At 40.4% G+C, this 24831-nt stretch overlaps 1 protein-coding gene across 11 annotated transcripts in view; it reads right to left on the reverse strand.

Moving 5' to 3' along the window:
- DEPDC5 (DEP domain containing 5) overlaps nt 1-24831 on the reverse strand; it is a 49489-nt gene extending 24658 nt beyond the window's left edge. For 5 of the 11 annotated variants that reach the window (XR_003255076.1, XR_003255075.1, XM_026075124.1 and 2 more), the window contains exons 1-25: nt 24805-24831; nt 23399-23579; nt 22506-22593; nt 21720-21766; nt 21142-21227; nt 20269-20352; nt 19518-19567; nt 18777-18846; nt 17956-18034; nt 16958-17019; nt 15359-15428; nt 14597-14669; nt 13717-13820; nt 13369-13443; nt 12569-12703; nt 12018-12079; nt 11838-11911; nt 10536-10605; nt 9965-10001; nt 9131-9251; nt 8347-8570; nt 6562-6765; nt 5896-6031; nt 3478-3575; nt 30-110 (exon numbers count right to left, since the gene is read on the reverse strand). Coding sequence is in view for 9 of the 11 variants with exons in the window: in XM_026075124.1 (XP_025930909.1) it covers nt 30-110; nt 3478-3575; nt 5896-6031; nt 6562-6765; nt 8347-8570; nt 9131-9251; nt 9965-10001; nt 10536-10605; nt 11838-11911; nt 12018-12079; nt 12569-12703; nt 13369-13443; nt 13717-13820; nt 14597-14669; nt 15359-15428; nt 16958-17019; nt 17956-18034; nt 18777-18846; nt 19518-19567; nt 20269-20352; nt 21142-21227; nt 21720-21766; nt 22506-22593; nt 23399-23456 (2188 nt within the window). In the remaining 2 variants the exon portion in view is untranslated. Of the gene's footprint in view, nt 1-29; nt 111-3477; nt 3576-5895; nt 6032-6561; nt 6766-8346; nt 8571-9130; nt 9252-9964; nt 10002-10535; nt 10606-11837; nt 11912-12017; nt 12080-12568; nt 12704-13368; nt 13444-13716; nt 13821-14596; nt 14670-15358; nt 15429-16957; nt 17020-17955; nt 18035-18776; nt 18847-19517; nt 19568-20268; nt 20353-21141; nt 21228-21719; nt 21767-22505; nt 22594-23398; nt 23580-24564; nt 24718-24804 lie in introns of those variants that run through there. The other 6 variants (XM_026075126.1, XM_026075123.1, XM_026075125.1 and 3 more) reach the window with 4 other exon arrangements.

Here is a 24831-nt window from a genome sequence, read left to right on the forward strand (position 1 = left end):
TCCCCCCTATGTAAACTTGTTTTACAAACCTTCCTTCTGCTTACTTGGATCTGGAGAGTTAGAAATAGCATCTTCCAAGGAATCCTTGTTCTGAGTTTTGAGGTTCATCCCTACAAGAAAGAAGTACATTTCATATTTTAAGCAATCGTGTGCACTTCATTTTCATCTTTCATTCCAAATAAAAACAAATCAAAAGCATGCAAATGTTTCAAGAATATGACAACATTTCTCTCCCTGAGAAGAACTCGGGGTTCTGCACAGCAGAAAAATACACAAAGCCAACTAATGGGAAAGCAAGATACCGTCACTGAAATTCAAACATCTCATCAGCAGTGCTCAAGAGTTAAAAAAAGAAAAAGAAAAAGAAAAAGAAAAAGAAAAAGAAAAAGAAAAAGAAAAAGAAATCAATCTCCTCAAAATAGTGACATAGATCTTTGAAAACATATACCATTAAAAAAGCAAATAAAAATAAGGAGGAGTCACTTGTAACTATCTAGCTTGCTAATCTCAAGGTCTCAGAAGCTAATTATACTTTTAAATCCACTCAGCACTCAAAACCAGAATGTTTTTGATCAGCTTTCTCATTCTAGGAAAAAGTGATGAGTTAAGAGGAAGAATGTCATAAAAGACAGGAGCAGCAAGAAAAGAAATTACAACAGACATTTACCCGCTGAGAGGGAAAAAAAGAAAGCATAGATAAGATTTAATAAAGAGTCCAAGTAATTTATCAAAATCACAACACAGATTCACCACAACCCCAGAATTTTTTGGCACAAGCTGCCAGTACACATTTCCCCTTCTGGCCTGAGGGGAAAGAAACAAAACAAACAGATGATCTTTCTGATTGAGCAAACACAAACTATCTTGTTACCCCTTGCCAGGCTAAAAATGTAGAAAATATTAAGCCTTCAGTGTCCCTAAACAGGCCCAAAATATTAGAGACTTTTTAGAAGTAAACATGTTCTGAAAAGGCAACAATTTTCATTATGTTTCAATTTTAAGATATACCTAGGCTCTAACAAAGAATAGGAAGAAAGTCAATTAACCTGTTGTAAAAGAAGATAAAATGGTAGCTATTGAAGAAATGCCCTGCTTTTCAGCAAAATTCAGTCAGTCATTTATGCTAAAGACTAATAATGGACTTGGACTAAGGAAAAATTACATTTAAGTCTTGATTAGGACTTAGAGACTATGGTTTTTTTTCATTGTCAAATGGATTGGTTCTAGGTAGCCTGTTAAACAACCTGGCGAACAAAAGCTAAACCTAGGGCTCAGGGACACTAAGCCTGCGTGATGCCACGCTACCCCTTGCCCAGTTCTTCCCGGGCTCCATTCCACATCTTTCTGCTGTACTTGCGTGCATATTTGGGTAGTTACAGTGAAACAATCCACCCTGGAAAGAAAAATCCCAGTTACTTTTCGGCTGCATCACTTCCCTGAGCTGGTTCTGCACGTAGGTACGTAGCTGCACAAACAGCTGTTCTGGCACAAGAGAAAAGGAGCAGCTGAGGAGACAAGGCCATTTGCTGGCTTGAAAAGCATGCATCAAAATACAAACTTCATGAGGCCTCCAAACATTCAAAGGAGCCATTTTTATAAAGCTGGCTTATGTAGATTTATCCAGGAAATAAATATCTGTATCGTAGCTACTATTCTAAATAGCATTTACTAACAGAAAGGATGGGTACGCGCTTCCAGGACGATGCCAGTACGACAGAGCAGGAGATGGGTCAAATTGGCATTCATCTTTCACCAACTACTCTGATGCCATCTGCCATCCAGTTAGGGAACTGCAACAAGATTTATTTGCTCTGAACTGCCATCTACCATCTGCAGGACAGCAGAGACACATGCTGAGTGTCAGTGGAAACAGAGAGGGTAATTTTTCACCATGAAGCACATGGTGCAGCAAAACACGCTGCAGGCAGTAGAGAAGAACCAAACTCCCTGAGAAATCGTATTGCTGGAAATTAAAAAAAAAAAAAAAACTGTTTCATTTCACAGGTGACTCAAATCATAAGGGGGAAATACAAGTCAAAGCACTGAGTCACACTGGGGCAGCTACAGATGGCTGGGAGAGTTTAGTCAGGGAAGGTGGCTCATAACGACTTCCACAAAGACAGGCAGACGCAGATTAACTTCCACCATATACACGATTTATGTGCAATCTGCAGATGGGAAAGACTTCTATAAAATGCAAGTATGTTTATTGCCAGGATATTCTCTGCATCTACATTGTGCAAATTATATCCAGCAGCTGAAATGAAGTTTAACAACTGCCAGAACAAACAAACTCTATCGCTAAACTCTGTCTGGAAGGCAAAAAAAGTAAAGCGAGAAAATGAAACATATTCAAATGAAATGCACAGAAAGAAAAAACAGAACAGAAATCACTTTTAAAGTGACTATTCAAACACAAGACAAGATAGACATAAGAAAACCAAGTTTGCTAACAAAACTCTTTTCTGGTTTTGCAAGGTGTGAGCATAGGGTAAAAAACATAGTTCTGTTCATCCAACTATAATTTAGAAGGGGAAATTAAAAAAAAACAAAAAACTTTAAACTGGTTTTGAGAAAAAGAACAGAAATCTTAAATGCTATCGTCCAAAAGATCAAAAATTGTTTCTACCTAAAAAGCATGTGCATGAAATCAGGTATGCTGCAAAAAACCCACAGACAACTAACATAACATATAGGACTAAAAAGGAATTTTGAGAATTTCTACTTATCCAGATCTCTATGTAAGGTAAAACACACACTGCTAATAATCTTTAACTGAATGCATAAAAAGGTGTCCTAATGTCTCAGAAATGTGATTAAGTATTTTGGACTGTGTGAGTAACATTTGGTATAAGCGGTGCCACATTCAAGCACTTAAAATGTGAAGAAAGTGCTCTGCTGGATAATGACCAGAAATGCTAGAAAACACTACATCTCAGAATTTAGCATACAAAATAAACCCCTTTTGTTATAGCTTCTCTCAAAATGTAGATATGACCAAACTTTGCTCTCTCCATCAACTTGTATATCTAAAAATACATATTCAAACAAGTTTCTTAATCCAAAGGGTGACACCTTAAGGCAGCCCCTCCCAGAAAAAGAGTTCTGAACAATACCAGTTCACATTTAGTTATTTTTCATGTCTGGATGCCAATGCCTTGCTGTTATGGGAACTAAGCAACTGCCCAAGAAGTTATTAGATGTAAACAATCAGCTTTTTCCCTATACTAAAGTTTTATAAGACACTGCTAGAAAAAGAGAGAGATGTTTAAAAAAAAAAAAAATTAGAACACACCAAAAAGTCCAAGTAAAAGCATTAACTGATCACTAAAAGCTGAAAATTGTTCTTCCATTACTAATGATTTCTTTTTCATAACCCCTGGTACACCCACTTTCCATGATTTCTGTCTCTACTATTTTGTCACTATTAATAGGGGCCTTGTCTCCCAATTTCCACACTCTGCCATTGCTTATTACCTGCACCGTTGCTGCCAGCCAGACCATTAGAATATTCTTCTGTTCCACCGAAGCTCAGGAAAGAGGCACTGTCACCTGGATGACGAGAGCTGATATGTCTGGAGAAAAACAAAACAGCCTGTATTTTTACAGAAACTCTTTCCTCACTCAAGCCAATTTTAGTAAGACCCATATACAAATAAGTAAGCAGACTGCCATCACAGCCGAGCCTTTGGTGAAACCCTGCTCCTAATGCTGTTTCCAGAGATCCTAATGGGCACCAAAGGCTGTATCAATACGGAGCATCTGTCCATATCGTTTCAGTCTTTACCTCTAGCAATGACCAGTGCAAGATTTTCACAGGACGGTGGGGAACGAGCTACTCATATACCTCCCAGGAGAGAAATAAAGCTACGTTATTTATTCACAGATCTGAATTCATGGGGTAGAAAACCAACATTTCCAGACTGAGCAAATTGCTTTGGATGACTGTGTCATCCACAGAGATCTGCAAGTGATCCAGAAAGACGATCATCAAGAATATGACGGCAGAAGGGATTGGTGTTAATGACCAGAAATTTTAACACAGTAGGATGCACTTCTGAGGTAACAGGCAATAGAGTGAAAAGTTGGTGAGGATGATATAATATTAAAGTTATGCAACTTGGGAAAAAAATTAGAGAATCCCAAAGAATACAACAACATATAAAATAAAACAACAATTTCCCTATGAAAGAAAAAAAAAATGCATGGAAGAATAATTAGGCCATGTGATTTCCTAAAGGACTGCTCAAAGAGAGCAAGGGGAAAAAAATGGAAACTGAAGAGGAAGAGGATGCTGGCGAGAACCTCAGTCACCCCTGACATTCATAAACAGTAAGTAGCAAGAGCTTTTACAAGCACGCAAGAGGAAAGAAATACGCAGTAGGAAAAAGACCTATTAAAACTAATGATGAAAGAAATTAACTTATTGGCATTTCTAAAGTTGCCGAAGCTACCAAAATGCTTTTGGCAAAGAACCTTAAATAAGAGAGTGAAAAACATGGACAAAGTGTTGTCAAAAAAGAATAATCAGATACAGAGCTGGTAAGAGAATACATGGAGGTTGGCGAATAACTGAGCAGCTTGACAGATGGCCTAGATGAAGTGAAGGATCAAGTTGTTCTCATTGTAAAAACTGCTTCCCCACTTCCAAAAACACTGGGCTCTTTCTCCCCTCTCAGAGGCGACAAGTGAATATATAAGGTCCCAGTATTGACCAAGGCTTGTGCTTTAAGAACACAGACATTTTCATTTATAATCCACCCTGATGTTCGCCACAGCTGCATTTTTGACCAGTATGGGAAAGAGAACTGAATGGATAAGACTGAAATTGCTAAACGGTTACTGCAAGGCGAGCCTATATCCTGCACTAAAAATGTTCTATTCTGGGATGAAGGTCACAGCTACTGGGATAATAACCCAAGAATTAAAGACATAGGCAGTTTTAAGGCAATTTTGAACAATTCCATGAAGGATGCGTTGCACTGCTGATGCATCTCAAGCTCTCCATGATAACCACACCTTCTCAAACTGCGACAGGTAAACTATCTCCAGACTTTAAAAAAAAAGAAAAAAAGAGCTTTGTATCTCAAAATGCACATACTGCATACGCAACACGAACACAACACATGCAATTTAGAGCCACAACGTGCAACTGTCTTACAGTACCACATAGATAACTATAAGCAGAAGGAAAATGTATCGGGAACAGGAGGTTTTGGTGCCTATTGATCGGCTTCCATATTAATATCGAAGTCAATCGATAGGTGTGGAATTCGACAGGCATCGATGCTGCTCCATTTTCAGAGGGATCCATGTTGATATGGTCAATGCCTACCAAGAGCCAAATCAGGCAGAGAGCAAAAACCATAGATGCCTGTCAAGATCGAGAGGTATTGATGGCTACCGGCAAGGATCGATAGCGACAGTTACCGAGAACTATCGATCCGTAGTGCTCTCGATGCCTCGAAGTGGGTCTGGAAATCGACAGGCCTCAATGCCTGTCGAGATCAAGAGGGAGCGATGCATACCGAGAGTGATGGAGAGCTAGGGATGTCGTGCCCTAGCGATACATGTGGAAATCAATACGTGTCAAGGCCTGTCGAGGTCAAAAACGGTCAACATCAATAGTCATCGGTGCCTGCCAAGAGCAACATCGGCCCTACACCAAAAGGTATGCATGCATGTCAGCAACGGGACGTATCGGTGCCTACCGATAAGGTTCAATATTGATACGTACTGCCCCCGGATAGTTATTATGCCCCTTTCCGACATATTATGCCCCCCCACACACTTACTACACCCTCACACACACACTTATTACACCACCACCCCCAACACTTATTATGCCCCCTTCTGACATATCGCATGCCCCCATAGCTATCCTGAGGCTCTTACCTGCCAGTTGCCTCATGGTAAGCCAGCTCCAGCAGCTCAGCAGAAGAATGTGTCAAATCCTGCTGCCCACTGCCCTGCATTTCTGCCATATTCTGACGAGTTTGATGATGAATCTGGATAGCTTCTCCTGATGGACCTACACAGTTATAGTTTGATCATCAATCATCTCATCTGTCTTGGCTTCCTTAGTTCTCTTCATTTGCTCATAGCTTTCTTTCATCAACAGCACAAGCAACGCTAACTAGTGGAAATTAAGAAAACTTAGGAAATCTTCAAAAACATGAACCTCTGGCATCTTTTCTGAAGCCAGAGAAATACAATACTCTTCTAAACATTTTGGAAGGGCTATTTACAAGGCACTAAACAAATCTGAGAATGATTCAGCATCTGGAAGCCGAAGCCAAACCCAAATCATGACAATGATGCGCTTCGACAGCCTCCATCTACTATAAGCTTGTTCCACTGTATCTGATGTTCCAAGTTTACCAAAAGATCATATTTCCAAGAGGAGCTCTGCTTTACCAAGCCTATACATTATTAGTTCAGCTTATATTGCAGTGCAGAGTATTTCAAGACACCGGAGTTCACATTGGTTCTCTTGCTGTGCTAATGTTTAGACAAGAAAGAAGTCATGGCAATCTAACATGCCATGAAACAGAGACTTACCCACAGGAAAAGTGTGCATCCAGCGCCTCCTATTCGACGTAAGCTTCATGGGCATGCGGGATGGGGCAAAGGGGTTTATCAGGGCTCTCTGGGGCGTATAACCACCAGGCCGAATGTGCAGCATGGATTCTGCACTGCCAACATGGAACCTCCCTGGGGCACTGGAGTCACGTTGCTGAGACTCCAGCATGTTCTCAAGGACGTCTGGAAAACACAACTTTACGTTAGTGTGAGATCATGCAGAGGCCAAGCAAAAGAGAATGAACTGCTTAGGGACTTCCGGAATCCCCAGGTAAGTGGGAATAAGGAGAGCTGAAGAGTAGGTACGGAGAGAAGCTGAAAGCAATTTCAATCCATTATGCAAGTTACAACATAAATTTGAATCCAGACAAGAAAAAAAAAAATTTTTTTTCACCTGCCATTACAGCACTACTGTCCACTGTGACACTTTATACTGAATTAAGCCATAAAAGAACTACTTGCTAAATGACCTATGCAGAATTACCCAGAGCTTTGAGAATTCCTGAGAAATCATCAAAACAGAAGACTGACATGACATACCAGAAACTTCAGGATGAGTACGAAAGACATAGCAGGAAGCACAACTGAGCAATATATACCTTTTTTGTAACATTCAGATTTGACCACTGAAATAAGTGATTATTTCCAGCAGAAACAGGATACAAGATCTCAGAAGCTACCAGTTAGTCATTACTATCCAGCATAGAGTAGAAATGCAGTTATTTAGAAATAGGAGAGGAGGAACTAAGCCAGATGACTAAGCAGCATTTGCTTTGCTCACACATGGAAACTCCAAAGAGAAGGGAGGGTCTCATTTACACCGTGTCCTGCCAATCAGGACAAGTGGGAAATCCCGCTTACTCTGACCCTTCCCTCCCCACCAGTCCTATCCAACACACATCCTCATCCAGCTGCACACCTTCAGCTGGGATACAAGACCATCCTTCAGAGTAAAGGAGTAAAAAACACCCGACTGCCTATGTGTATGTTAACTGCCAGAGAGCGAACACATAAAGGACAAACAGAATGTGAAGTTCATGGTCTCGTAACAGTTACAGACCAGTAAATCCAACTGCTGTAGCAGGACAAATATGGTATTAAAGGTGGCATACAGCATGAAAAAGAAAAAAAGCATAAACAGCCTTCAGAGATAGCAAACTAATTCTGAAGAATACCAAGCAATTGGAGGAGGAACATAACCTACCGAGAAATGATCAGGGCCTGTGGAAGATATCACATGCTGTCTGAGAAAAAAATTAAATTAGAAGGAAAAAAAAGGAGACTGTCACCACTGTTAACACACCAAGATGGCTCAGCAGTGTGCTGTCAAAAGGAAGGATCCAGAAAGTGACTGCTAATGACAATAAATCCTAACAGAGAGAAGTTATAAGTAGGGTCCCCCAGGGCTTATTGCTAAGGCAAATTTTCATTTCACTGATTGTAAGTGACCTGGATAATAAAAAGTTACCTGTACATGTCCACATTTGCAGAGGGGCACAAGAGAATAGTCAAATTTTAAAAATGGTAATAGACAAGGGAAATGAGTAAATCAGTGTCAGGACATGTTATTTAGGACAAGCCAGTAAAAAATACGCAAGGGAGAATGCACACCCAGTCATAGTTAGAGCTGTGGAAAAGCTATAGCAGGAATACTAATGCAAGCACCATCTCCTCTGTGCCGGCCTGGCTGTGGTCAACACCAACTTCCACCTTCTCTCTCCCCTTTCACCACCTAAGATTCCTTCTCATCTGCCTCAGGCTGACCTCTGGTGCTGGTATAGCCCAAAGAGCTGCTGACTTCATACTGGTGCAGGTGAGGTCGTGGGATCATCAGGATGTTGGAGATCTTGCCCAATGAGCTGTCATCAGAAGCCTGGCTCCTCACCTCCTCTGGAGGCAGCGTGCGGCTCTGCAGAGAAGGGCTGCACGAGACGTCATAGGAACTAGAGCTCTTCCTGGTACGGCTTTCTCTCTCCCTCACAGACCTGCTGAAAATGAAAAGACATGTCCAGCGATATGAAAGAGAGATTAACTAACTCCTGGATTATCAAGAGGCTCCAACAGGCCCAACTCACGTAAGAGACTCAACACTGGATAGTTGAGCTCAAGGAGGCTACAAAGAAGCTATCACCATTTTTTACTACACAGGTACTGTACACTTTTGTACATTATACTATACAGGGACACAGTAATACAATGCTTCCAGCACAGTGACTGTGAAAGGAGCATGCTCAACTCTTTATGCAATTCTACAGATACCACACCAAGCTGGTGATATAGACATGGTGTAAAAGATACTAGACCTGAGCCTACACAGCTAGAAAAACAGAGCTAGAGAGCAACTGCATTAAATTATTAACTACATTAAATTGTACTGGCATCTTTCAGCGTGGATTTCTACAAGTTGCTCAAGTGAACAGGAGTCCACATACAGTTTCTTCAGAGTTAGGTAATACATCTGAAAGAAGGAAAGCCAAAGAATACTTTAACACAAGTTCATCAATCCCACCATGCTGTTCTAGAATTAGTACGCTCATAAGCATCTTACCTGAAAGTGGTGCAGCGCTGTGCTCTGGACGGGCCTGGCAGTCTGAACACCTGGGCATCGTAGCCATCATAATCTACTTGGATAGGCAGGGCATTTTCAGCATCTTTTGGAGCCCCTAAAGCTGAAATAAAACCATAAAACACTGGAACCTCTTTCAAGAACGTTGTTCAAGATCTGCAAGTTAGAAGCATCCAACTCTTACCGCAGAGAGTAGTATCTATTACAAAAGAAACTGCATACAAAAATCTCATGAGCAGAACAGCTACAGCAGATGCCTTAGCTCAGAGCTTCTCAGAGTTGCTGAGCCACTAATTATCTTCCCCCATACAATCAGACATTAAATCAATAATCTTTGTAATGAATAGATGCAAACATTCTAAACAGGAAATTGCACATTTTAAGTGCCTTTAAAAGAATGGACATAAAAGCACATACACCTTCCTGAAATGAGCTGGTTTTAGGAGAATGCAGGCCTCTCACTCTCTTTTTGTGTGCATAGTACTGACAACATCCCAATAAACCAGCCAATGCCCTCTTGTCTCATTCCCACAAGCAGTACCTCTTGCACACCAGCCTGACACCATTTATTCCTCTAGCCAGGTGACAAACAGTCAGGATAGAGTCTCTCCCCTCCTTCCATTTGCCAGGAAGGCAATTCATACATATTTATTAGCATCCTTGATAACGACTATCTGGTTTTGATGGTTTTCTACACCAATTATCCCTTTCAGCTTCTCATCAATAGTGGTTTTGCTGTAGTGTCATTGTCTTACTAGAACTATTTATTATTTTATGAGTCAGCAGGATAAGTCATTCCAGAACAGAATTACTCACAGGCATCTCGGCTACTTTTTGCTTTCTCAACCAGCGGCTGGAGGATCCAACACAGGAAGTGCGAAGTGACACACACACACCACCATCACCAACAACAGAGGGGAGAGGGCAGAGGGGAGAAAGAAAGTCAGTATGTTCTATGGAAATATGCCCCTGGTGCGATCAAGCATCAGACTTGGTATCTAGTGTAGAAATAGTTTATCCTGCTGACTCAACGAGGCAGCCAGACCACTTTAGGCTACAGTTAAGAAACACAAAATACCGATATTCAGTCACAATCCACGGTGTAAAACAAACACCTTTGCTGACACCTTTCCTCCCCGCTACAGAATTCTCTGTTACAAAATTAAACTCTAATTTTTACGTTGGCTAAAATATTTCCCACCTAGTTTCATCCTAGAAAAGACAGAAATGAGCCCCTCATTCACAATCCCTAAAATAAACTGTCTTTTAACACAGAAACTAGTTTCTACAGTTCCAATGCTAACATTGCTAGAAGGATTCTGATGCCTGGCCGAGAAAAGATATCTGCTTAACTCATAAGAAGAAAAGATAACCAGAATATACCTACCTTTCTTCCTGCCAGCTTAATCCGCGGAGTGAAGCTGTTACACAGGAGCTGGCTTTTAGATGTGTAGAAACTGAAAAGGAAGAACAGGGCTGTTCAGCTGTCTGCTAGGCAGTGAACACTGTAAGAGGGCTGGTCAGCTACTTCGCAAACAGCCCGTGAAGTCGAGCTAGCTTTTAGACGGAGAAAAGGGAATAACTTTCTTGCAGAAGACAACACATGTAAGAGACTGATAGATGGTCAACATGAGAGAAGCTACTCTTTTCTTAAACTCCAAGCCTTTGATTCCCGTACACTCTCAGTCTAGACCTCTTCTTAATATGCTAACTTTTGCATTCCCCAGTTCACTTCCTCTTTTCACAGAAAGATATCAACTTTCACTATCTATACATTACTGCATATTTGACATGATTCTTTCTCTAATTTGCATGACTGTAATGACTTACATAAATGCTTGTAAACTAAGGACCTTCTCTCACTTCAAATAGTTTATGCATTAAGTAGTTATTTCAAACAATTTCTGCATTAAGACCTCTTTCTTGTTATCCACATTTTTTTAAAGCCTGCCCTGTTATAAGCCTTCAGACGCCATTTTCATCTAAAGAAGAGATCAGACAGCTTTCAGCTACTTGAAAATACTGGGTATAAGCAACCTATGAATGGTTATTGGTCAGGACAATCAGACAACGAATACATACAGAAAAAGCAGCTATTAAAAGAGAAGAAATGCTACAGTAGAACACGGACTGTGGGAGTACCTTTCATTCTCAGCCCTGACCTCTTTGGATTCCTCTCCTATTTCTACATTTAACAGAAAGTAAACCTACAATGTCTCGGAGTGAAGGGACGCTACACTATGAGCCTCAGTGTTTCCTGCAACTATTCTAACACTTATCCCTGCTATACACATTTTCTTTGCCAATAATTGTTCATTTATAATGTATTTGTTTTCACTGGTAATCAATTTAGTTGAAGTGATTGTATTTTAGTTGTTTAGCTCCTTGGCTTTCTTTGAGCATATTTCAAGTCTAGAAGTGAGTTAGCTGGGAAGAGAGCTTAAGATCAAGACTCCTCCCTCTGCAAATTACCCTGTCATCGCTGGTACACTGCATTAATGCCACAATTTCTACAAGAGTGCTCCCAGTTCCGCAAGGTTATTGTGATATCTGTCGGTGCTTCACAAGCAGAGCAGAGGAAAAGAACAGCAGAACAAGAAAGAGAATACAACAGATCTATATAGAGAAAAGCACAACACAACGGTTTAGCAAAGGCTGGTATTTCCTCAAAAAATTTAGGTTCACCTACCTATGGTTTATCCAGTGTGGGATATTGTAGTCATCACCCAACCTGGAGTCCCCAGGTCCACAGCGATTGTGGAGCTGGAAGAGAAATTCAGAAGTATAGCAATTAGTTGCATCTAACTAGTCACAAAGTGAGTAACATCTGTACTGGTAGCAGAGAGAAGGGAAAAGAAGCTTCCATTACCTTAAAGAGTGGAACAGCATGTAGTGGTTGTTCTCCCATGCATACCAAGTCCACACCAATCCCTATAAACAAGGAACAGAAGAGTTCAGCTATACAACTAGCAGGACTGACACGCTAAGACAAAACAGATCCTGAATTTGAGCTAAGCCCCACATTGTATTCATATCAGATTTTTAAGATGCAGTTATAATGAAAATACTAGTTAGCAATCCCATGATATGATTACAAACCGACAGCACCAGTGGGGATATAGGAAGCATTTCTTCCAAACTAACATAAATCACACAAAATTATCCTTCAAGGGGAAGGTCTGACAGGACTGATTAAGTACTCAGCTATCTCCAATTCATGTGAAATTAACTACTTTCCAAGTCTCTAAAAATTTGGCCATTTCAATACAAAGTTTGGAGACAAGTCTTTGACCCGTCTTACACCTCTTTCCAGAGTACACAGGTTACAACAGTTACTTTTTCAGAACAAAGGAAGTAGAGCTTTTCCAGAATTTACTTGTTCACATTTATAAAAGCTGCACAGTATTGCCAGTTATTTACCATTGTCTATCATCCGCTGTTTGGTTAAAATCATAAGGAGCCGATCTACTTCAAACACACCCACGCCAGGTGTGATAACCACAGACATTTGGCCAGTCCGATCGAAGTTCCGGTTAATGTAATGCTTGTCAAACACTAGAAGAAAGAGTCAGGGAACACACATATTTAAAAGAAAACAATGATGGATGTTTTCAGAGAGCAATATCACGTGAATAGTGAAATTAAGCAGGACTCCTCAAAGCATATACAAGCATGGGAGGACTTGTACACAGCCTTGTCCAACCAATTAGTGCCAATAAAGCTACAGGAAAGAGAGATGAATCAGAGCAGAGGAGAAGAAAAGATGGGAAACAGATGCATGCATAGGAATATTTTTCTCATATGCTTAGTGCTTCCTTTATTACACCTTAAAAAAAAAAATCCTTAATCTGATTACTAATCAGACTAAGTAACATGATGTGCTCTCTCTCCCATGGAAGTAATTAGTAATTAACAGCCATTAAGGTGATGGAAAAATATCTGATGTAAAGAATTACAGAAAAGCAGAAAAAAAATTCACGCTAACAAGGTCCTGTAAATGTCTCCTGAAGACTGAACTACTCAATACTCAGCTATTTGAGGTTGACTGCAGTTTTTCCAGAAACAGAAACAGAACACTGTTTCCTGAAGGCAGAAAACAACAGTTTAACCACTTAATATTTCTCCTTCTCTTCTCTTCCCACTGTTAAGCACCAGGCAGCAGAAGTCCACACCGATTTACTGAGAGCTCTGTATATTTTTATTCACTGTTCACAACTTACCATTGAATGAAAGATTTATGGCCTCCAGGTAGTTCCCTTGTGCTGAGGTAGAATTGTAACCTGGTGGAAAGCCCTCTGGACAAGTGATCGGAAGGTGGGGGGAGGAGGGAAAAAAAGAGAGAAATTATCTCTATATAGACTACCTGTTAAACAAAACAAAACTGCTTTGGTAGTACAGTCTATAAGCAAAACTGGTATTTGTTGGCTCTCAGAAAGATATAAGCAGAGTAACTTACCCAGGAAAGCACTTTTAAGTACTGCAAATACCAAACTCCCACTGAGACTAGGGAGTTTACAGGCAACTTTCAAATAAAAGGGTAAAAGCATGGGGGAGGGAGCTTCTCGTACCCGCTTGCTCTAGTCGTACCAGCACAGGATACTGGATGAAAAGTTTTTTAATGGTCACGAGCAATGAGGTCCATTCTTCTCGTCTCTCATTCTGAACCACAACTCTGGACAGAACACAACTTAATTAGCATTGCAAAAGGAAGCTCTGATGAGGAAATGAGAAAGGATGAACAACCTATAGCTGCGGCAAAAAGAATGCACAAAAGAAGATGAGTTCTACTTCCCCCTGCTAGACAGTGCTTTAGAACTGCTGCATATTTGTACCAACCATTAAGATGCACACACAAAGCTGGGCACATTGCCAACCCTGAGTAGTTTAATCTCTTGCTTCTGACAGCTTTTATACTAAATCCTGTTCCAAAGAGAATTCTAATAAAATGGACAATCAATTTTATATATCAAACATCATCATTGTTCTGCAAAGCAGTAAGATTCTGAACAAGCCTAAGTTCAGGATCAACCAACAGCTTCAACTGCTGTGACCATCAGCCAAAAGCTCTAGTACCTAACTGGAAACACTTGCAGTTTCAGCAGTGGCACCATCTGTTCTTCAACTTCAAGAAAGTAAAGATTTGAAAGATAACCAAGCCTTAAACAAAAACTACTGCTAACACTATAGACTTTTAAGTTTGTTGGCAATTCCAATAAAGTGCAGACAATAATATACTCACCTACAAGTGGAAGAATAATCTAGCAACTATTGGTTTGCACTCACTTATGGGATAGGGAACATTGATCAATTTGCTGCCATTTTCAGACATAAATGTTTTTCACAATACTAACTCGTTGCAAGGTACTACAGTTAATAACTGAATAGTCGAAATGAGGGTTGCAAATACACTGTGAGGCAAGAGGTGAAAGAACTGTAAGGAAGACATACTTGTAAAAATCTTCATAAAATCTTCCCTCGTGATCCTGCCGAATTGATGCACGATGCGTTTCAGGAAACTCATCTGAAATGGAAGCAAAAGCAAGTATTACTCTATGCTCTTGTACAGAAAAATTCCTTTCTTTTCTAGTAAGGAACAGTTATTTCCATTAAAAAAATCTTTAAGAAAAATCTTATCTCTCCCACAATATTAAATTTGCTTTTAAAATAGTATTACAGGAATTTGCGTATGATGAAGAAAATTTGCCATATACTCTTCCATGCAAGGTTTTCACGACAGTATTTTCATAAGAATGGTCATGTATCCATTGTGTTTGGCACGGAATAGTTTGGACAAGGACTTAATAAATCAAGAGGGAAAACAGCTTTTGAAAGCTGTTGAAGGAATACTTGATTGAGGAGACTACAAAAGAGTAGTTTTCTCTCCAAWTTAAACACTAATGTTTTTCTCTCTTCCCTGCCATTTCTACAGGAGGACAAGAACTTACAGGAACCATAAAAACAGATTCAGGCTTTTGCATCACAGCAACATAAAATTTACAGAAGCTGAACTAACACATTGGTCATGGAGTTGAAACTCCCTCATGACCCATATTCCATTTGTGTTCTACATCTAATGAACTCCAAAGCATAGTATCCCTTACGAGAACAACCCTTCTTCATCTGCAAAAAACATTGCCAGCCCGTGACCAACTTGCAAGAGAACAGAAGACAGGTTAAAAATAGTGTCATGAAAATACAGGATTTACTTACCTATAGATTTTGCTTCATAAAATGTTCTAGAAAATAGAACCACTGTCACTTCATGGCTACAATTCTTCTCCTTTACAGGAAGGATAGAAGAAAAAGAAAAAACAAAATCCTAAGGGTCACACTTGGCAGAAAACTGCATGTGTACACACATGTATATATCTAGAAACACATACAGTAGCACCCTCTCTCCCCCACACCAAGGATCAAAGATAACCAGAAACAAAACTGACTGCTACGTATCTGCATCAGTGCTGCACAGGCTTTTATGAGATAACATAATGCTCTGACCCGAATCCTGTTCTGCAAGGCTATAGAACATTTAACAGGAGCATTCTCTACTAGTTTCTAAAGAGACTCTTCTCTGTAGTTGCCAGGATACAATATTTTTGGATTAAAAAAAAAAAACAAAGGCAGATGTCTCAATTTGTTTGATTACATAAACATACTCTCTTATGACAATATTGATACTTATTTGTTAATGTTGAAAGAGATGGCCCAAACGATTTCAGAGAAATAAAAAGTTAAAACTTCACTGAACATTTACAGTGCCAATGCACACAATGGAATTAACAAGCTCTAAAGACCACACTGGCCATCCCTTCCGAAGGGAAAGCTTCAACAGCCTCGGTCTGAGCGAGCCCCCGGATCTGCTCAGCTCATGTCCAACACGCTATACTAGTACTAAATACAGACAGGTATTTTATAGACACATCATGCAGTGCCCCTAGTAACTGCAGTGGTCAAAATCTCCATGAAAATGAGACAAATCTGATGGGAACACCCCTGCACTCCTTGACATTTGGGACCATTGTGATTTGTACTTTGCATAGATGCTATACATTTAGGATTTCAGGCTCTTGCCATGTCCATCATCCTTCCAATTTAGGTTGCAGATTCCATATCTGCCTTATTTTGGGTATTGCTACAGTTCTCTTATTTAAACCAACGGCAGTCTGGTGGACAGCTCTACAGCTGCAAGGGTGTCAGTCTCCAGTGCCGCCCTCCCTCTCCTCTAACGCGGGACTGCTGACAGAGTTGTACCTGGCTCAGAGCCAGGCGATGCGCTGACACAGGAGACGACACTCGGTTTTTTTAGTCAGAAGACATAGTGAGGCTTCCTGCTTGTTTTTTAAAGCACCCCTCTTTCAAGTGGTTTGCACTTCCAGTGGCCCATATACTACAGCCCAGAACCTCCCATGTTAACAGATAGCAGCATTAACCAGATTACACACAGTACCAGGGAAATATGAGGAATTGAGATGACCTGGAACAAATAAGATCATGTAAATCGTACTTGCACATTATGGCACAACTGTATCATACATTTGATGACATTAGTCCAGTCAGACCCCCTGCACATGAACAAATCAATTGCATGATGCACACACAGTAGAGGCGGCATCAGATAAATTACACGTGCCAAGTAGTTCCAGCACTTTTCTGCAGACCTGCAGTAACCACTCTTCTGATGGTCCTGGAAACCTTAGCACTGACTGACAGAACCTGGGTCTTCCTCAAACCAGCAGATCAAAGGGCTCAGTATTTAAGCTGACACTGACTTGCTCCTTCAAAACAGGATGAGCTCAAGCAGCTAATTACCTTCCATTTTGTGAAGAGGTCAGCAAGGAAACCGTTCACAGCTTTCTCAAAGTACAGGTCCCCTGCAAAGTAAACACATCTCCAAAGCATCAAACAGCAGCAGTTACTTCAGTCATATACTTATGGATCCAGGTAAATTTAACACAGACATTCTAGGATAATAATTTTTATTAGAATCAGAGCAGAATAACCTGCCATGTGCATATCAAATATTAATATTTCTGAAGCAAAGATGATAAAAAAAAGGTGAAAAAGCAAGGCCAAGTTTCAGAGGATGTAAACAAGAAGACTGCTATATTGTCAGAGGGATCTGACCTTTAAATTCATTATTCCAACATGTTGGCAACATGCTGGGAAAGCATCTGTACTATCTTTTAGAGATACTATGCACAACTGATCTCCTGCTCAGTTTTGAATAGTTGCCCAATTACATATGCCTAAACACATGGTCAAAGGAAGTGGTAAGGGGTTTATTAAAGAATTAAGCCAGAAAAAATAGGACAATGACACAGATAAGTCACTCAGATTCTTAACTGCTAACATTTTAACAATTCTAGCTGACTCTACCAGGGCTAACACAGGGGTTTTGGTTCCTGGCTAAACCAAAGTCAAGAGAGATCTAAAACGTCACAAACCTCTTTGCACAGGGCTCCCATACATTTCTAATTTCAGGACTCACCCAGGCTTGCACCTGCCCTAATCACCCAATACAGACATATCCACAGGAAAACCTTTTCCAAGGTTCATGCCCAGTTGGCCCCCCTGAACTAGTCACTGAGATAACAGTACCCAAGCCCTACAGTAAGAGCAGAAAATTATGGAATACGCAGGAGAGGTAAAGGCCTGGCACTGCAAGCAAGATTCCAAGAGGGGACCATAGCGCAGTTCCCAGAGCAATGCTTCAGCCAAAGGCAGGACATTTTCGTTTTCTAGTAGTGACAAAAAAGCTTGCAGCCATCCGCATTCACAATCAGGCAGCAAGTCTGTTACCTACATACCATAGATATCAAAATCCCACATTTCACAGCTCATCTGGATAAAGATATAAACCATGGCTGAAGTGGAGCGGAAGACCACCTAGAGAGCAATGAAAGATCTTTTTAAAAAGAAGGTATATTCACAGAAGGCATCAGAATGATACTAGGTAGGGGAAACTGTTTAGATCCCCAGCAATGGCTTCCCAAACAGTCTCCAGGGATACAGTTTAAGGAACAATGTTTTTGGCAGAACTACCAGATTAAGCAGTCACTGTTCCTGCACCATCAACTCCTAAGCCCTCATTCTCAGCTCTTGAGGCTTCTTGCATTTTGTCAGGATGAAGATTTGGACAAGGAAATGAATCAGGGAGCTGATCAAGCTGAGAAGTAATGCAGTAAAAGGTTTTTCCCCCCAAATAGATCAGTTCTTTGATCTACAGTTCACTACACAGTGGCATTAACACTGCTGCCAGCATACTACAAGGAGCAGGAAAGAGATGGAACAAACCGATTGATCGCTATTGCCACAGAATGCAAAACTGGTGCCAAATGCGGAAGTTAACTAGAGAGCGACTTCTATGACACTCTGCCCACTGCATCACGGGGCACTTCCTCTCTAAAGAGCTTGCATTTCAACTGCCAAAGTAATTCCTAGTGCTGGCAGTGCAGAAAAGAGAAACTGTATTAGTTACTCATTTTCAAGAATTTGTTACCATTCTTTATCTTACAACACAGCCAATCCAAATGATTCACAAAAACCTGCAAACAAGAGGGAATTACAAGAAGCCTGGCAAGGAAAGGAAGGGAAAAACTTCCTTTCCCCCACTAACTCGAAATCTTACCCGCGTGTCCTCACTGATGTAGCCACAAGTGACTTTCTCACTCTTAACCCACAGTTCACCTGCTTGCGCCCTGGAAGAAAAACAGGGCAGAATATTTACCAACCAAACTAAAAATCAGTCTTTGAGCAAATTAGGGATGTGCCAAACTCTGCATTCAAGGATGACTTGAAGACAGTATAAGTGTATTTGAATAAAAAATTATCTTTAATCCAAAAGATGTCAAACAGTTGTTTCCTGCCACATCTGCATGTCTCCTTGACCTTTTGTCATCTCAACAGCAGCTGAAGCAACCCTTTTCTGTACTATTACCTAAGCTTTAGGAGGGCAAAATACTCTAACAGGTGAAAGGCAAATTATTTGGCATTCACAGAGGCAACGAGTGTGGTCGCTTGTCCTATCATTGGTTTCTTCCACTTCAGATCAAGTAAACCTCTTCCTCCACCTCACAGTACAGACAGAAGTCTGTAAAAAGTAAGAGAAAGGAAAAACGTGGAGGATTTTTCAGAGAAAATTCTCACATTGGATACTCCAGACTCATAGATCTGAAGTCATAAGTAACAGAGGAATAGCAGCAGTAGATTGTGTTCCTCACAAGGTGTTCTTTCCCCTGACAGCTGGAAATGCTAAAAATATACAAGTTTAGAGCATTTCTCTTTATAGTCGTCTGTCAAGTCAGAGACTCCTCTGTTCCTCTGGAATTTTCCTATATCAGGGAATAAATCAAAATAATACAGCACTCACCTGATACCTGCAAATTCAACTTTTTGGGTGACATAAGCACATGTGCTGACCTAAGAAAGATGAGTTTCACGTGTTAAAAGAACAGCATGCTCAAAGTAGACTGATGCACAAAAAACACACTCAAACACCAGACTCCTGCCATAAAAACATGATGGCTACTGAGCAGATTTGCAAGTAACTTCTCAACCTACAGAACCTCCAAATGGGACAATGGAAAATAGTTTTGTAATAGATTGGAGCCAGGCTGAACAACAGTAATAAAATGATCATTTGCCTGGTGAACTGGCCATAGATCAACCACAGACTGCATTTCAGAGATGTGGGGGGGGGGAAAAAAAATCTTAATAGCTGCTAAATAAGCGATACTATCACAGAGCAGATGCTTTAGTATACTTGTATTTGAAAAACGTTTGGATTCAATTCTTTCCAAAGATAGTAAATTAGTAAAATTCAGAACACAAGGAAAAACTCTCAACAGCTATTTCAATGTCCAAGGAACTAATGAACATTATTGCCACAGAGTGGGAAATGACAGGACCATCATTCTTTCTGTAACATATTTACATGCATTTCTCCCACTCTGACGTCCCACTAACATAGTAAGCAACTGTGTGCTACTCAAGAGTTGCTGACACTGGTCTCTTCCTCAGTTTTCTGTATTTTGTAAAAAGCTTGTTGTCTTTTACAGTGAGCAAGGGAAAAGGTACATAATCTCCTGCACCCTACACAGTAGGGCAAGCAGAGGACTTACCAAACTTTTCTTCAGTCGCCACATATCCCCACGCCCAATGTACTGATCTTTAAAAGTCAGCTCCACCAAGTCCAAGGTCACCTCCTGGGAAACGGAAGGAAGCTTAGGTTCTACTCGTTGTTTCCTACGCAGCACCCTTCAACCTGTTCTAGTCAGGACCAAATGTTACTTGCTATTCTAAAGCAAGCCAATAATCCTAACAGATGCAAGACAAAAAGGAAATTCCATCAGAAGAACTGCCAATGTTGCACACATACCTAGAACTACTGTGAGCTGCAGAATGTTGCATAATGTGGCCAGAAAAAGCTTCGTGACTATGTGCTATGAGTCCTGGTGCTGATTAGAACCAGAAGTAAAACAAATGACTTCCATTGTTCATGAAATTAAGGAAGCCTAGTTTCCTGCGGATTTTTGTCTTGTACTGAATGCACACTTTGATTGAAGCTCTTCTGAGAGTTGGGACATTTATAAAAGATGTCTCTTATAAAGGTTGTCTGGCATCGAATGATGTAAATTCACACTATGGCTTTTCTTTTGACTGGGCCACTTACACAGTCTCTTGCCTCTGCCTGATTATCCTGAAACTTCAGGAATCTAATTATCTTTGGAGATTTCTACATCTCTGTCAAGCTATGTTGAAGCTAGTCTATAGACTTCAAAAGGAGAGAGGGGGCAATGAGGACAGAAGAAAAAGACACATGACAAACAAATATTGTAACTGCCCAAGCCTCATTTGCTTATGAGAGAAGACTAAAAACCTTTTAATAAAAAAACAAAAGCCTTTATTCCAACACCAGTATAGATGGAAATGCAAAGGGCTCCAAATTAGCTAACTGAAGGGGCAAACAGAAACAAAGTTACAAAGCCACATACCTTTGGGTCAACGACATTCACATGGACATCCTGGTATGGCCGCAGTCGGAATACCTGTGCAACAGTCTGATCCACACTGATAGTTTCTGCCACAGAAGAAAAAAAGGACAACGGAGAAGTGAACATCCCCCCGAAGTTTCCAAGTGGCTTAAAGTACCAAATCATTACAGTGAGATTCTCATGAAACATTTAGGACCTTAGCAAAAGACAAAAGCATCTCTCAGCTATTGCTTAATTAAAGATTTGTTAAAAATCAAAGCAGAGGAGATAAGATTTAGGCTGAATTAATTCCTACAAGAAGAAAAGACATACAGCCAGTCAGAGAGAGCAGAAAAAAAATTTAAGGCTAAAAGCCAATAATTTTGTTTAAACTGTACCCCACATTACCCAGCCAAAAGCTGATTTAAAATTGGTTATTCATTTCCTGATAAAATAATAATCCTTCCATTCCTAAGTAGACAAAGCATTGATTTTCTTATAAGGTTAAAATATATGGCATTACTCAATCACTGCTACAGTCCAATCACATAATCTTTGTCTATGGTATTACCATGCATATTGTAAGTCTAGAGTCTCACCTTTCTGCAAATCTTCCTTAAGTGACTTCACTTGTAGGAGCAGGGGGCTAGGACACAAAAAAGAAAAAAGCAGAAAAGCTGAAACACCAATCTACTCTGACTAAATCACTCTCTCAAAGCAATTTAGTAACACTGAACATGGGATAAACTAAGCATTTGCAATGCCATATTAACAAACATTTACATTAATATTTTCTGAAAACATCGTACATCATCCTCTCTGCCTGTCACCCCTTGTTCTTTATACCTATTATAACCCTAAGGTACCGTTTAGCTAAATGTGATGCTCTAATGGGGAAGATAAGTCACGCAAGAGCTTCTCAGATCATCAAACAGGTACACTCCTACTTTTCAGACATAAGCTGCAAGATAAACAGTTTCATATAAGGAGGTTTACATTTTTGCAGCCAGACCAGGAAATTTTCATTTTGCCTAGGAGATACTACAGAATGGAAGAACAATCATTAGGTAAGAGCAGCTGTATCAAGAAGATAAAGATGTTGTGTATTTCTCCATATTCAGGTGCTACTTACCCTACAGCCAGCAAACTAGCATCAAACACAAAGGATTCCACAAACTTGAAGATAAGACCTCTTGCTACAGTTATCCCCTTTACTTTTCTTCAGGCAGAAAAAACATAGCCTCCTGAAGCAAAGTTATGAAATCAAGCAACCAGTGGTCCCTCAGTCTAGAGGCTACTGCCTACACGTATGTACTGCTCCACATGTGAACACGCTCTTTCAGTTCTCTAACCACACTTGACTGATAACAGCACAAAGAATTCACCTGTATTCATCATTGGGATGTGCAATTTCCACAACATCTCCCAGCTTGATTTGAAGAAATACTTTAGGATTCACCACCAGTTCATCATCTACAAGACAAAACATAAAAGAATAAGGAAACCTGCAATGAACAAATATGTATCGAACACAGAAACGTGTATTTTTGTATGCATAAGCCTGCTCAACATTAGTGTACTAGTCCAGGATTAACACATTAACAATACACTGTATTCACTACATGATAGTGCCCCAATCCAGTCACTTCAGTCTGGCCAATCTTGTGGGCAACAACTTTTCTTTCAAGTCACAGAACATTCACACCAGATTTGTTCAACAAAAGAGCCTGCTTTACTTAGGCAAGCAGAATCTTCTGTTTCCCATTTAATGGGCACTGGCAGGAAGGCAGATAGTATAGAATCTTCTTAGCAGAACTTGATTAACATGCTATGATTTGGAGAATCCGAGAAGTCAACCGAGAAGTAGGAAGCAAACAAATAAATGTTGTTCTTAGTAGACAGAAACACAAAGTCTGACCCTATATGCATCCACATGCAGTGATAACAAGTCATTGACACCTCTGTCACCCTTATTAAGGGTGACTGAAATATAAGGTTAGAAGAAGAAAACAAACAGATGAAAAGTGACAAAACAAAAGCAGAAGAGGCAGAATAAAGTCATTTTATTTTACAGATGCAATTGCATTTGGTTCTGACAAATTAATACAATTTTGTTCTGCTGTATCTTGCTATTGAAAAGAGCTTTCCACACTCTGGCTGGTAATACTGCTCATTACATTAAAGTTCCACCCTGCTTGTTTTGTTAAAAAGATCAATAAAACAGTTAAAATAAGGAAGAGCACGCTGATCTCACTGTTATGAGCCAGAAGATACTGACCACTGCCTCCAAACCCCTTCTTATGTATGACGAGCTTGTACACCTTGTTGGTTCTCATCTTGAATTCTAGGTCTTCTCTGGGAAGAGAAGGTCCCCCACCACCATGGGGGGCTCTGTCAGCATCAAGGTGCTTCCCGGTTCAGCTGCTTTGAGCAAAAACAGTAGATGACATCTTGCATATCTAATATGGAAATGAAAAAAAAACAAAACAGACCTCCTGTTATTACAAGACTATTCTTTATACTCTGTGGACATGTCTGCTATTATGAAAGAACAACATTTCCATGAAGAATCCTTTTAGAGAGAGTCAGGAGACTACATCCTCGATCGCGTGGACAACGGATGTTCTATCAGCACGACTGCCAAGGGGACTCACTTAGCCAAGAATACCACATCTGAAAGGCTGGCATGTCACAAAATTCAATAAACTTCAGAGTAAAAGTTTAGTAAAGACTCCTCTTCTACCAGCACTCCCATCAGAGAGCTAGTATCACTCTCTAGAAGTGCATCTTTTACATTTCAAGGATGAATTTCTGGATCTAATATTTTAATGACATAAGATCAATACTCAAAGGCCCACAGCTAAAAGTTCTTCCGTTTTTGTCACTGCACTCCACAGCGACTACTACAATTGAATTCCACCTCTCACACCAAAAGACACTTGGAATCCACATCTGGATGATGATTTTGCACCAAAGCAGCAAAGATACAGCCAGCAGAGGGCAGCTGTATAAACATACAAGGCCAGGCACGTCAGTTTTACACACTGGGTTGTACTGAATACTTTTTTTTAAACATATCATTCACATTTTTCTTCCTGCTTTTATTGAAAACAGAGAGAGTATATTTCTATGGAGGAACTTTACTTTTTCCATTTACTCTTTTTGGAAGTTTACTTAAACTGAAAATTATCAGTATGGACAAAGTTTCTCTTCATAACACTTATAGCCACATCATTAAATTAAAATACAAGCTCTTCTAGTTAAAACACGTGTTTGGGATAACCGTACCCATATACCAAATGAAAGCATGCGTCAGAGGAACTCTAAAGGTTTTAAACACGTTAAGCATCGAGCTTGCAGATCCACTTTTGCGAAGTACTGCGCTAAAAAGACACGGTGGGGAAAAACATACACTTAAGGCTTGTTAAAATAACTTTATAAAACCTTCAAATCCGGAATTGACGCGGGTTTCAAATAAATACTCATCCGCCACGCGCATCTGTTCACACCGAGCCCGCCCCACGGGAGCGGAGCGAGCGGCCCGCTGCCCCCGGCGGGCGAAACGCAGCAGCAAACACGACCGCGGCCTCGAAAGCCAGTTCAGTCCTCCGGGGCCGGTTACCCAGAGCGAGCGGCGCGGCCCGCCGCAGCCCCGGGGCGGCAACCCCCCCTCAGGGCCCTGACCTCCCGCTCCCGGTGCCGCTCCCGCGT

This window comes from Apteryx rowi, unplaced genomic scaffold (genome assembly GCF_003343035.1).
Source record: "Apteryx rowi isolate R43461 unplaced genomic scaffold, aptRow1 scaffold_40, whole genome shotgun sequence".
Taxonomy (NCBI): domain Eukaryota; kingdom Metazoa; phylum Chordata; class Aves; order Apterygiformes; family Apterygidae; genus Apteryx; species Apteryx rowi.